Raw genomic sequence first — 12,881 nt, 5'->3', positions numbered from 1 at the left:
CTCCCATGCCTGAGTGTACAGCGCTGTTAGCCTCTCTCATGCCTGAGTGTACAGCGCTGTTAGCCTCTCTCATGCCTGAGTGTACAGCGCTGTTAGCCTCTCCCATGCCTGAGTGTACAGCGCTGTTAGCCTCTCTCATGCCTGAGTGTACAGCGCTGTTAGCCTCTCTCATGCCTGAGTGTACAGCGCTGTTAGCCTCTCTCATGCCTGAGTGTACAGCGCTGTTAGCCTCTCTCATGCCTGAGTGTACAGCGCTGTTAGCCTCTCTCATGCCTGAGTGTACAGCGCTGTTAGCCTCTCCCATGCCTGAGTGTACAGCGCTGTTAGCCTCTCCCATGCCTGAGTGTACAGCGCTGTTAGCCTCTCCCATGCCTGAGTGTACAGCGCTGTTAGCCTCTCCCATGCCTGAGTGTACAGCGCTGTTAGCCTCTCTCATGCCTGAGTGTACAGCGCTGTTAGCCTCTCCCATGCCTGAGTGTACAGCGCTGTTAGTCTGTCACCTCTCCTCATAATATGTAACACATCAGAAGACAAGCTGTGTTTATGTAATTTGATACATTGCATTTAGACTTAACTTTTGACGTTCACAAAATTAGAGTAAGTTATCATAACAATATAGTTAAAAAGAAAATTAAATTAACAGGAAGATGCCATTAAAAATGCACCAAAAAATTACAAAGTAGCCTGTCCTCAAATGAGAACAATGGCACTCAATGAGTTGAAAAGATGAATAAACTCACACTACCTGACCTACCCTCTGAACAGCTTTGCTCTAGAACCCTTCACTGCACTGTCCCTGCCCTCGACAGCTTTGCTCTAGAACCCTTCACCTCGTTGTCCCTGCCCTCAACAGCTTTGCTCTAGAACCCTTCACCCTGCTGTTCTTCCTTCAACAGCTTTGCTCTAGAACCCTTCACCCTGTGTTCTGCCCTCAACAGCTTTGTTCTAGAACCCTTCACTCCACTGTCCCTGCCCTCAACAGCTTTTCTCTAGAACCCTTCACCCTGCTGTTCTTCCTTCAACAGCTTTGCTCTAGAACCCTTCACCCTGTGTTCTGCCCTCAACAGCTTTGTTCTAGAACCCTTCACCCTGCTGTCCCTGCCCTCAACAGTTTTTCTCTAGAACCCTTCACCCTGCTGTCCCTGCCCTCAACAGTTTTTCTCGAGTGAATTATTGAATTGTGCAGTACAGAGGGAGCGAGTGAATTATTGAATCGTGCAGGAGAGAGGGAGCGAGTGAATTATTGAATCGTGCAGGAGAGAGGGAGCGAGTGAATTATTGAATCGTGCAGGAGAGAGGGAGCGAGTGAATTATTGAATCGTGCAGGAGAGAGGGAGCGAGTGAATTATTGAATCGTGCAGGAGAGAGGGAGCGAGTGAATTATTGAATCGTGCAGGAGAGAGGGAGCGAGTGAATTATTGAATCGTGCAGGAGAGAGGGAGCGAGTGAATTATTGAATCGTGCAGGAGAGGGAGCGAGTGAATTATTGAATCGTGCAGGAGAGAGGGAGTGAGTGAATTATTGAATCGTGCAGGAGAGAGGGAGCGAGTGAATTATTGAATCGTGCAGGAGAGAGGGAGGGAGTGAATTATTGAATCGTGCAGGAGAGAGGGAGCGAGTGAATTATTGAATCGTGCAGGAGAGAGGGAGCGAGTGAATTATTGAATCGTGCAGTACAGAGGGAGCGAGTGAATTATTGAATCGTGCAGGAGAGAGGGAGCGAGTGAATTATTGAATCGTGCAGGAGAGAGGGAGCGAGTGAATTATTGAATTGTGCAGGAGAGAGGGAGCGAGTGAATTATTGAATTGTGCAGTACAGAGGGAGCGAGTGAATTATTGAATCGTGCAGGAGAGAGGGAGCGAGTGAATTATTGAATCGTGTAGTACAGCTGCCGGGACACTCTTGTAAATGAGGCTTCCAGCTCAATGGGGTTTTCTTGGTTAAGGAACGATTAATAAATATAGAGAGATGGGAAGCTGTTTTCCAGGCAGCTCCATTGCTGACAGAGCCTGTCCTTGTTTTTTGCAGACAGGACGAGAGGAAGAGGAGGGAGTTCCGAGATTACTCCAAGCAGAGGATCACCCTGGAGGCCGTGCTCAACACTGTCTGCAAGAAGTGCGGCTGCAAAGGTGTGTGTGATACCAGAGCTCAAAAACACCAGGGAGAGACTCGCCAAGCGTGCAACACGGAGCAGCAGAGTGTGGGGCTGTATTCACATCCTGTGTGTCTGGCTGTATTCACACCCTGTGTCTGGCTGCATTCACACCCAGTGTGGGGCTGCATTTACACCCCGTGTGTCTGGCTGCATTTACACCCTGTGTGTCTGGCTGCATTCACACCCTGTGTGGGGCTGTATTCGCACCCTGTGTGTTTGGCTGTATTCACACCCCGTGTGTCTGGCTGCATTCACACCCTGTGTGGGGCTGTATTCACACCCCGTGTGTGGCTGTATTCACACCCTGTGTGTCTGGCTGTATTCACACCCCGTGTGTCTGGCTGTATTCACACCCCGTGTGTCTGGCTGTATTCACACCCTGTGTGTCTGGCTGTATTCACACCCTGTGTGTCTGGCTGTATTCACACCCCGTGTGTCTGGCTGTATTCACACCCTGTGTGGCTGCATTCACACCCCGTGTGTCTGTGCATTCACACCCTGTGTGGGGCTGTATTCACACCCCGTGTGTCTGGCTGTATTCACACCCTGTGTCTGGCTGTATTCACACCCCGTGTGTCTGGCTGTATTCACACCCTGTGTGTCTGGCTGTATTCACACCCTGTGTGTCTGGCTGTATTCACACCCTGTGTGGGGCTGTATTCACACCCTGTGTGTCTGGCTGTATTCACACCCTGTGTGTCTGGCTGTATTCACACCCTGTGTGTCTGGCTGTATTCACACCCTGTGTGTCTGGCTGCATTCACACCCTGTGTGTCTGGCTGCATTCACACCCTGTGTGTCTGGCTGCATTCACACCCTGTGTGTCTGGCTGCATTCACACCCTGTGTGTCTGGCTGTATTCACACCCTGTGTGTCTGGCTGTATTCACACCCTGTGTGGGGCTGTATTCACACCCTGTGTGTCTGGCTGTATTCACACTTTGATTCTGATCTGTTATTTCTGCACCTATGTGTGCACAGACCACTGAGAGGGATACCACTGTTGGGAGCCACCCTCCGTGTCACCAAAGTATCCCTGCCTGGCAAAGTAAAGCTTGTGCACCTGGGTGGCATTTCAGAGACAGCGTCTGACTCCTGTGTGTTCAGTGAATCACCCACGCCCCTCTTGCAGGCTGTGTGACAGTCATGATGTTGTTACTGGGTCCAGTGGAGTGCTGTGTGTTCTGTCTATAATCATTTCCAGTGCTGAAGCTAGCCAGCCTGTGTTATTGGTTTGATGGTTTGTTGCTGATCAGTTTACTCTCTCCTCCCCTCGAAGGCCACTTTGCGAAGGACTGTTTCTCTCAGCCTGGGGGAATGAAGTATGGCTTGGTGCCGGAGGAGGAGGAGGAGGAGGAGGGGCAGGGGGAGGGGCCAGGGCAGCAGCCCAGCCAATCAGAGAAAGTCCCAGCCAAGAAACGGAAGAAGGTAAGTGCAAATGATTTCAGCATGCCCCTGATTACTCAATACACTCATCCATGACTATTCAACACTCGACAGTGCTCAGCTTGGAAACACATCAGCTTCATACGTTCAATGAAAATGTGTTCTCTTTCTCCTTCACTCATCCACCAGCGCAGAGCAGAGGGAGGCTCTTCAGAGAGTAGAAGAGCCTCCCTTTCTCTTTCACTCATCCACCAGCGCAGAGCAGAGGGAGGCTCTTCAGAGAGTAGAAGAGCCTACCTTTGTCCTTCACTCATCTACCAGCTCAGAGCAGAGGGAGGCTGTTCAGAGAGTAGATGAAAAATACTGTAGATATGAAAACACTTCCTATAGGGGTGTAGCCCCTGTCCCAGTGGGAGGGTGGGCTGGAGATTTCCCTCCGCCCCTCGTCATGGGTTTGGCTCCAGTCAGGGTAGATCTGTGCAGTAAGTCAGCAGAGCTGCAGCTTGGCTGCGCCTGTCCTGTTGTGGTGGGAGTCTCAGGCAGCCCAGCTGTCTCTGGATTTTCTACAGTAACAGCTGCTTCTCGAAGGGCGGTTTGTTCTGTGTAAGTATTAAAGCTGTTCATATTTCCTGTCCAGCATTGACACTTGTGTTCAATATGCACTGTATATGTAAGCTGTGTGTTCATTTCGAATGGACAATTCATGTACACAGACCATAAGGACAATGCACTGTGCTTAGACTTTTCTGTGCAATATTAAAGAAAATGTTTCCAGCAGGTTGCGTGCAGTGTAACGCTACGTGTTCTATTCAGAGACTTTTCCATATTCTACACATACATGTTGTATACATGTAGTCTCATTCTCATAATACAGTGCATTCTAAAATCACCCACTGCACTCCAAAGAAGGGTTCTCTTGCAGGGCTGTGGCGATACAACACGCATCACATGTTGGGATGCACGTTAACATCAAATGATCATTTAATATGTTAAAAGACAAACACTGAGCTTGGGAGAGTGTGTGTTCATGCCAAGTATAAAACACCCTTATTTACTCCAGAGCCACTTGGTGAAATGCAGTGAGCTACGTTGTGCTTTTGATACACACTGTAAGAGATACCATGGAAAGAAAGTTTCAGGATTCATCGATACGCAATCAGTCTTTACACCCCTACTCTCTTATGGCTTTTTAAAAAATTGGTTACAGCTAATTTCCAATATATTAAAGGTTAAACATTTAGGAAGTTAAACAGAATCTAATTCTAGACGCTTTTCGATAAGAATTATTTTTATTTATTTTCTTATTTATTTAATATAACGCAACCATGGGTATATAAGATAAAAATCGACAAGAGCATTCACAGAACATGCTAGAGACACAAAATAAACAGCAACACATTGAAGCTCAGAATTGTGATGAGTGTTTGAAGTTGTGAATGAATGTCATTAACAGGAGAAGAAAAAGAAGAAGAAGAAGCACAAGCACAAGGAGAAGCGGGGCGTCTCGGACTCGGACAGCTCCGACTCCAGCAGCGGCGAGGACGGGGACACCAAGAGGAGGCGCTCCTCCTCCTCCTCCAAGAAGCACAAGCACAAGGAGAAGCGGGGCGTCTCGGACTCGGACAGCTCCGACTCCAGCAGCGACGAGGACGGGGACACCAAGAGGAGGTACTCTTCCTCCTCCTCCTCCTCCAAGAAGCAGAAGAAGAAACACAAGATGCAGAAGCACAAGGGGCACCAGCATCGGGATTGAACTCGGGGAGGGCGAAGGGGGATTGAACCCAGAGAGGGGAGAGGGGCTGCCTCGCGATTGATTCCCTGTGAAACCAAACCTGACACCCACCTCATTGCTTTAAAAAGGAGGAACTCAAGTAACGGGACTGGTCTTTACTTAAAAAGAGGCCACACGTGAAAAGATTTACAATTAAACCTGATAATAGCTTTTATGAGTCTACAGTTGTTTTTTATATTACAATTATATATATATATATATATATATATATATATATATATATATATATACACACATACAGATGAAGGGTTACTGAATGTGAAATGCTGATTGGGCAGTATTGGAGTTGTGTGTTTGTTTTTCGTTTGACAGACAGATCATTTACTGATTGCGGGACTTTGTAATTTATAATGGGGCATTCTTTATTGTGTTGCCCAGTTGAGGGGCAGGCGTTGGACGTCCTGAAGTGTGAATGGTGTGAACTTTGGGTACACAAGATGCCTGCATCTGTACAGGCAGGTCTCTATGTAAAGGGTACTCATGTGGCAGCTTGAACATTATACACCAGGAGCAAACAGAAGGGTAATGCAGTTCTCTGGTCCAAAAATGAAATATTTCCTGTGGAAGTGGTTTTTCCTTTGACAGAACTACCAGAGGGGCTCGATTGTCACATTCTTATTTTTCAACATAGTTTTAGGGGTCCTGGGAAACAGGGTAGTGACATCACAGATAGGAGTCCTGTAGCAGTGTGACTTACTGTATACAACAGATTTGGCTTGAATTTGAAGGCATGGAGATGCTTTAGGGGGTTGCTGGAATTGAAATGGATATGATCTTTAGTATTTCTCATTAGCATTAATGACATGTTAACAGCAGCACGTTTCCCCACAGTAATGACCTGAAAACCCATGAACAGCTGTATCATTTTCTCATGAACTGTTTCCTGCTGGAGCCACCAGTACAGATACAGACCTTTCTTTTCAAACATGATAGAGGTGCCGTTGAAGGAATATGCAAGAGACCCAAGGGGCGAGCCGTGCACCCCAGATTGTGTGCTGCAGATTGGATAGGTGTCCCTGATACTGCTCGAGTTTGTGTGCTGGAGAAACCCATCCACTCATCTTTTGGCAGGAGCCCCAGCAACTTGCTGAACTCCTGAGCTTGCAGAGTGCAAGTTATGTACTGGCAGGTCGAGTGGTACATGCTGGTCCTGGCGTCAGGCCAGTTCATCCAGGAGAGCAAGACTGTTTCTTAAATTATACTATTATATTATTCAAATCACAGCTGGGACAGTCAATCCCCTAGGGGAAACTCTGCCTTACTGGTGAGGCCCAGCCAGCAGGAACACCATGTGTTGATATTTGACTATACAGATAGACACTGCTTCCAATGCATTTGCAAGACTCATTTATTCATAACAAATCCGTGAGAGTCTCATAACCCACCTCCTCCTGTACAGAAGTCAGTCTTTCATAGGTCACTGAATTACAAAACTGGTATAGTTAATTCCTAAACTAAATGAAAAGGCAAAAAATTGTTTGTAGATACAATGTAATTAAATAAAGCAAACAAACACAGCAACCAGTAACTAGACTTATTTTATTTGCAATGGAATCAAATATTTGAATGGAATCGTGTTTAAACAGAGCAAATGAGCAGGCAGTAGAAAAGGCTGGAACAGGAGTGTGCGAGGGACCCAGATCGTCCATGGTGCTCTCGGCGCTGGAGTGGGGGAGCGGAGGACTCACGCTGCCTTCTCATAGATACGTGTGCTCACCACATTTCCCATCGTCAGAGTCTGCAAAGAAACACAAGCCAGGCAAGTGAGATCAGGGTGCAGAGCCTCTCCCTCCGTGAACCGCTCAGCTACCCCCGCCTGCCTCCACAGTGAAAAGCATCACCGAGGAGCAAGCAGGCCACAGCAGAACCTGGAAAACGGACAAGCAGGAGGAAGGTTGTTCATGTTAGATTATTATTAGTCAAGCTGCAGGCATGATTCTGCAAGAATGATGCTGGGAATGGCAAGGCACTGTTAGCTGGGACTACAGCCTGTTCCAAGAAATAAAAAGAACTTCCAGCACAGGGTCCCTGGACAATGTGCATATTGAGAATCATTTTTATTTATATAAAAAAAAAAAAAACCCACACACAACTCTACATACTTAATGACCACTACCAGCCAACATGCTACCACTTTTCATCTTGCTGTAAAAACAGTTTAATTTCTTCTAATCTAAAATTGCAATTCCCAGTGACTGGTTTGAATTCCTTGCTAGATCTGATTTCTCTAGAACTGGGTGTTAAATAGAAGAGCAATGTGCATGTCAAAATGCTGCAGCCCCCCCCAGTCATCTGCATATTACACTAAACAGGGTTCGCTCTGCTCCCACAGCGCACGATGCTTTACTCACCAGGGTGAGCTTGCCCTCCGTTATCTCCCTCACCAGCGTAGTCTCTTTGCCATCCCACGTCTGCTTGTGGACCAGCTGACCCCCATCAAGCGTGATCAGAGACTGTGGAGGAGAGGGGGGCTTTAGTGCTTGCAGCCTCACTAATCTGGATCACATCTCTATTGCTGCTTGACTAGAAGCCGCCAAAACATAACTATACCTTCACATTGACTTCCAGGGCTGGGACAGGCATCCCAGAAACAAAGCGGTCATCCCCACACTGCCAAAGCCTTGCACCTCAGACCATTTCAGGAGCTGCCTGTTTGCAGGTGTCTACACTGTTCTGCATGTGTCAGTGACCAGGACATAGTCTCTGACCTCTGTATGACATGTCTACCATATTGAAGTAATTGTATAGAGATATATATAGGGGTGTGTGAAGATTGTCAACACCCAGAGTCAATGGAAATCTTGCTTCCAAATTTAATTTTTTTTTTTTTTTTTTTTTTAACCCTCACCGTTTAGAAAAAACATCTCATCACATGTGCAGCAGGAGAAGTTGAAGTGATAAAAACGAGCAATCCTATTCCATATAGGAAAAATGACATCCTGCTACAATGTGAACATGAAGTGTGCTGCACACAAGTGTATTTAAAAAAAAAAAATAACAATGCCTGAACAGGCAACACTGCTCCTAAAACAGTAAATGAGAGATGTACACTGATGTTGACCGCAAATACTGGTTAACTCTTATTGGAATACTTATTGGTCTTAATGCATTGCCCTGGATTGACTTCGTTCCAGAATGCATACAAGAGGAACCACTCAGTTTAGAGGTAAATTTACTTGACATTTGAAATCATGATGATTGGAGTGGATGTGAGGGGGGGGGGGGGGGGGGGGGGCGGATATTTAAGAGCCTTCCAAAACTACTCTGCTGACAGTCAGGCTTCCTCACAAATCGATCTAGATCTATGAAGGTCGTCTGAGCTTGTCACTACAGAGTCCCTGCACTCCATTCAAGTTTGGAATGGCCCTGTACACATGGAAGCGAGATGTTTTAATAGGAGTGCAGGACACAATACACGCCTAAATTCAAGGATAGAAATAAGACTTGCATTGCATAGCAGTTTGATACGATATCCGAGCTGGTTACCCAACCCATACACTGTAGCTATTCGGCCTCATTAAAAGACCTGGACGTCTCGCCTCACCTTGACCTTCCTGTCATCTGCAGTGGTCTCGTCAAACTCCTGGCCCAGGACAAAGCTGATCTCAGTGTTCTTGAAGGTGCTCTCTGTGCGCAGCGTCACTGTGTCCCCCACCACGCTGATGATAGTGGTGGGCTTGGTCACGTTGGCTACCTGTCTGGTGGCGAAGCCAACACCTGCAGAACATACAGGACACAGAGTCCTTTAGGAGCAGAGCCGGGGGGAAGGGGGAGTGATTGCTTCAGAAAGAGCTGAAAACAAGAGCTTGACATCTCTGCATGTTGAAGCACATAACTGAATTATTTTTAACTGCAAGTTGTGTGGGTGATGTGTGAAGACGATGTTCACAGGCTGTTGTCTTGGCAGAAGATTCTTAAATCTCAAGCGACTCCCTGGTCATGTCGAGCGCAGGAACAGTCAGGCAATTTGATCATGAAGCGTCCCTTTTAACAGTGGAATTAGTTTTCTTTCAGTCAAATCCCACACTGGAGATTTCATTCTTGAATGCTGCTCTAAATACAGCCCTGAGGCTCAAAGCAAACCCACAGAAGCAGAGCAGCGCTGGGAGGAGCGCACTGGTCCAGAGCGCAGCTACTTCAGACAGGGAGACACAGCAAACCTGTAATTACAACACCCTGGAAGATACAGACCAGATAAAAGGTCTGGGCTTCTCAATCTCACATTTATAATTTGTTGCACATCTTCATCCCCCTCCCCCAGTTTTGCCCTGTGCAGTCAGCTGCATGCACAGTCAGGTCAGCATGTCCCTTGTCAAGGTGGAGTTGGTGCACTTGGTTTGCAGAGCTGGGACACGCTGAGCCCGGCACGCTTGGGTAAACAGAGAAACAGACCTCCACTCCCACTGGCTGCATCAGTTGACAAGTGAAGAAAACAAGTATTCAAAAGAAACTGAAGCTTCACATTGTTCATGGTATTCTCACTGATTTTACCTTATTCCAATGCAATCTGAAACCATACTGAATTCCATTTCCATATACCATTTCTTCAATCCAGATCCATGTTCAAAACAGTAAGACTGCTTAAAAAGCCCAGCCATATATAGATTTCACCACATTAAACTAGGGGTGCTAGTTTCCATTTAAACTTTAGCACATTGGTTACAGACTTGCTCAATCAGAAAAGCCATCACCTTAATTACAACATGCATTTCATGTTTAAGTCATTAAATGCATATAGAAGAGATTGTGGAGAAAATGAATATTAAAATAGGCCTACACCGATCATTTCACTTGCATCGACAAGTCAGAACATTTAAAACTTGGCCAAAGTTTACTCTAAAACACAACTGCAGAGTTACTGTGGTCTGGTTTCCAAAATTTACAATGCCTTGCCAAGCTGCAACACTTAAAACACTTCAGAATTGAAATCCTATAGAGGACAGAGCTATCGCCACAATTACACTTCACAAGGGAGGATACAGACAAGCCCCACGTCGACCAACTCCCCAGTAATTCCCCAGCAGACACCCTGGGATCCTTCTGGGATCAATAAGCTACTAATCACCAAAACGAGCAGGATTGGCCAAATGGCTGCCTCTCGTTTTGTAAACTGTTCTTAAACTCGATTGCTTGAGGGACCAAAAGACACAAACTGTTTCATTTCAAAGCCAGTCGTGCAAGTACCTGTCAAAAAAAATATATAATTGGTTGTATGCCTAGTGCACAAGGCAAGCAGAGTCAAGTTAGTTACTGTGCCTAAGCTCTTTTACAAGTGATGACCCGTACAGCAGAAGTGACTCGCACTACAGACGCCCAGTCATACTCCAGACTCCTGGATCAAAACACGAGGGATCACACTGCTCCGAAACAAACTGCAGCGCGCCCAGACTGACGGGAAGGTGGAGACTGATTAAACAGAAAAGCAATGAGCATGCAAACCTCACTTAAAACTGAGCTGCAGTGTTACTCCTTTTACAGGTGGTCTGCCTGTGGAATTGGAAGTGCTTCAGTGGCACGGTAATGCTGGAGATTGCTTGACCATTTTAAATTTACAAACAGCTGCTAGCAAAACATGCAGGAAAAAAGCATGAGCCCCTGAAGTAGTTTTCCTGAACATATTGGAAGATCCTCTGCATGTTTAAAGTACTTTGATAATGCAGGTTTCTTCATATTAACTATACCAAGTGTGCTCTCCAATTGCAGCAGCCCCCCCCCCCCCAAGCTTGCTTAAATGTCCAATTCAGATGCAATGACAGTGCTGGAGGTGGTTATTGAGACCCTTTCTCTCTCCCCCCCCCCCCCCCCCCCCAGGCACATTATTTTGTGGAGACATGACATTGACAAATACATTTGCATACAGATCTATTCATTAATGCATACTTCACATCAACACTGACCTGGACATGCTAATCACCACACACTCACCTATTGCCTTCATGTAGTCGTCAAAGTTCTTGGTGTCGACTATATTCCAGGTTCCAACGAAAGCATCAACCATGGTGTCAGAGGGGATCGGGCTTCAATCTCGAGAAAGAAATACAAGCAATGGCAGCCAAGAGAAAGAGACAGCAGCAGTGCCCTTGCCTCTCTGCTATATATACACACACCCTGTGTAGAATCGTCACATGCTGGGGGGGGAGGAGAGAGAGAGAGAGAGAGAGAAACAAATAAAGAAAAGGGGAGTGAGAGGGGCCAGAGAGAGAGAAACAGTACAGAGCAAGACAAAGCATGAGAATAGAGGAGGGTGGGGGAGAGGGAGTCCTAGAGAGATTCCAGACACAAGCGGTCAGGGCTGTGCAGCTCCAGGGAAGGTCAGAGGGGTTGTACAGAGACAGGGTTATTGTGTCCTTGACAGCAATGGGAAACAGAGAGTACTCGCTCACGCCAGCCATCCTCACGTGCTGTTCAGTGAGGGGGCTGGAGAACACTGCGCGAGTGACCAGGAATAGTCACCTTGCATTCCCCTGCCAATTTAACAAGGACACCACCTGGTCAACATGCATTACTTCATACAGAAAAGCTAAAAAAAAAAAAAAAATCTTACAAAAACATGGAGTTGAGAATCGCACAGAACCTAAAAACTTGAAAACAGAACCAACACAATCAGTTCCACTTAGTCCTAAACCAGGAACTATTTTCTCATTCAATTTACACCCTGTACCACAGGAGTATGAAGAACTCGGGAACGTCAGGAACCCAATGGCCCCTCTCATCGAATGCTTGCTGCCCCCAGACCCATTGCAGAAAAGCCTTTCCGGAACTGGAGAACCGGGTTTGCAGTTTGATATCAAATAACTTTAGTGTTCAAAATGAAATGGGTCTTTGTCGTACGCTACTGCACTTTAAATAAACAGAAGATATTAAAAGGGCATAGCAGAGGCAGCCAGTGTCCAAGAAACAGGCTTCAGAAAGCTACAGGATAACAGCAAAGAGAAACCTCGTTTATCTACATTTTACAAAAAGATGCAGCATCGGAGGCATTTCGCCGAGCTAGGTTTTGTTTTGGAGAAAATGAGCATTTGACAGATGGTGGGGCCAGGAATACAGGTTAGAAAGATAAGATCGGGTACTCTGCATTGGGGGGGGGGAATCCAAGTATTAATTAATCATTGTTATAAAGGTTGCAACCCTACTTGGATTCAGAAATAAATTAGCAAGAGCTGTACATTAATATCTGAACTGGGGTTCCAGTAATATACGATCTCTGGAAAGTGAAACTGTTCAACAGCTGATACTTTAATCAATTTAAACTTGTATGAACTGGAGGCATTTTCTAAGACACTATTTTGTAAACAAGCTCATAACAAGACATGTTACCATACATGCAAACAGTCCCTATACGGGACTGTTCTGACCAATTTCCTAGTAAATGTCCCGCGTCCCGATGCATAGGAAGAAAGTCCCAATATTTACAATATATATATATATATATATATATATATATATATATATATATATATATATATATATATATATATATATATATATATATATCTGCACACTTGAGTGAAAACCACACGCTGTGCTCTTCGTACAGCTGACATCTGC

At 46.0% G+C, this 12,881-nt stretch overlaps 3 protein-coding genes across 3 annotated transcripts in view; 1 reads left to right on the top strand and 2 right to left on the bottom strand.

Annotated features, from left to right (window-relative positions):
- The window catches only part of LOC121307991 (neurobeachin-like protein 1), a 25,887-nt gene extending 25,484 nt beyond the window's left edge, over nt 1-403 (bottom strand). The window contains exon 1 of the mRNA XM_041240277.1: nt 284-403. Coding sequence (XP_041096211.1) covers nt 284-403 — 120 coding nt within the window. The remainder of the gene's footprint in view (nt 1-283) is intronic.
- A 64-nt stretch (nt 404-467) lies between these two features.
- On the top strand, nt 468-5,485 carry LOC121307989 (nucleolar protein of 40 kDa-like). The gene is made up of 4 exons (XM_041240275.1): nt 468-477; nt 1,915-2,130; nt 3,435-3,583; nt 4,995-5,485. The coding sequence occupies exons 1-4, from the start codon at nt 468-470 to the stop codon at nt 5,292-5,294; spliced, it is 675 nt and encodes a 224-aa protein (XP_041096209.1). The 3' UTR covers nt 5,295-5,485.
- A 1,370-nt stretch (nt 5,486-6,855) lies between these two features.
- fabp3 (fatty acid binding protein 3, muscle and heart) lies at nt 6,856-11,421 on the bottom strand. Its single transcript, XM_041240276.1, has 4 exons — nt 11,259-11,421; nt 8,878-9,050; nt 7,685-7,786; nt 6,856-7,071 (listed from the first exon to the last, which is right to left on the bottom strand). The coding sequence occupies exons 1-4, from the start codon at nt 11,329-11,331 to the stop codon at nt 7,018-7,020; spliced, it is 402 nt and encodes a 133-aa protein (XP_041096210.1). The 5' UTR covers nt 11,332-11,421; the 3' UTR covers nt 6,856-7,017.
- Nucleotides 11,422-12,881: the final 1,460 nt, after the last annotated feature.

Source organism: Polyodon spathula, unplaced genomic scaffold (assembly GCF_017654505.1).
Source record: "Polyodon spathula isolate WHYD16114869_AA unplaced genomic scaffold, ASM1765450v1 scaffolds_67, whole genome shotgun sequence".
Lineage (NCBI taxonomy): Eukaryota > Metazoa > Chordata > Actinopteri > Acipenseriformes > Polyodontidae > Polyodon > Polyodon spathula.
Note: the sequence above shows the minus strand (reverse complement) of the source record. Positions and strands in the feature narration are given on the sequence as shown.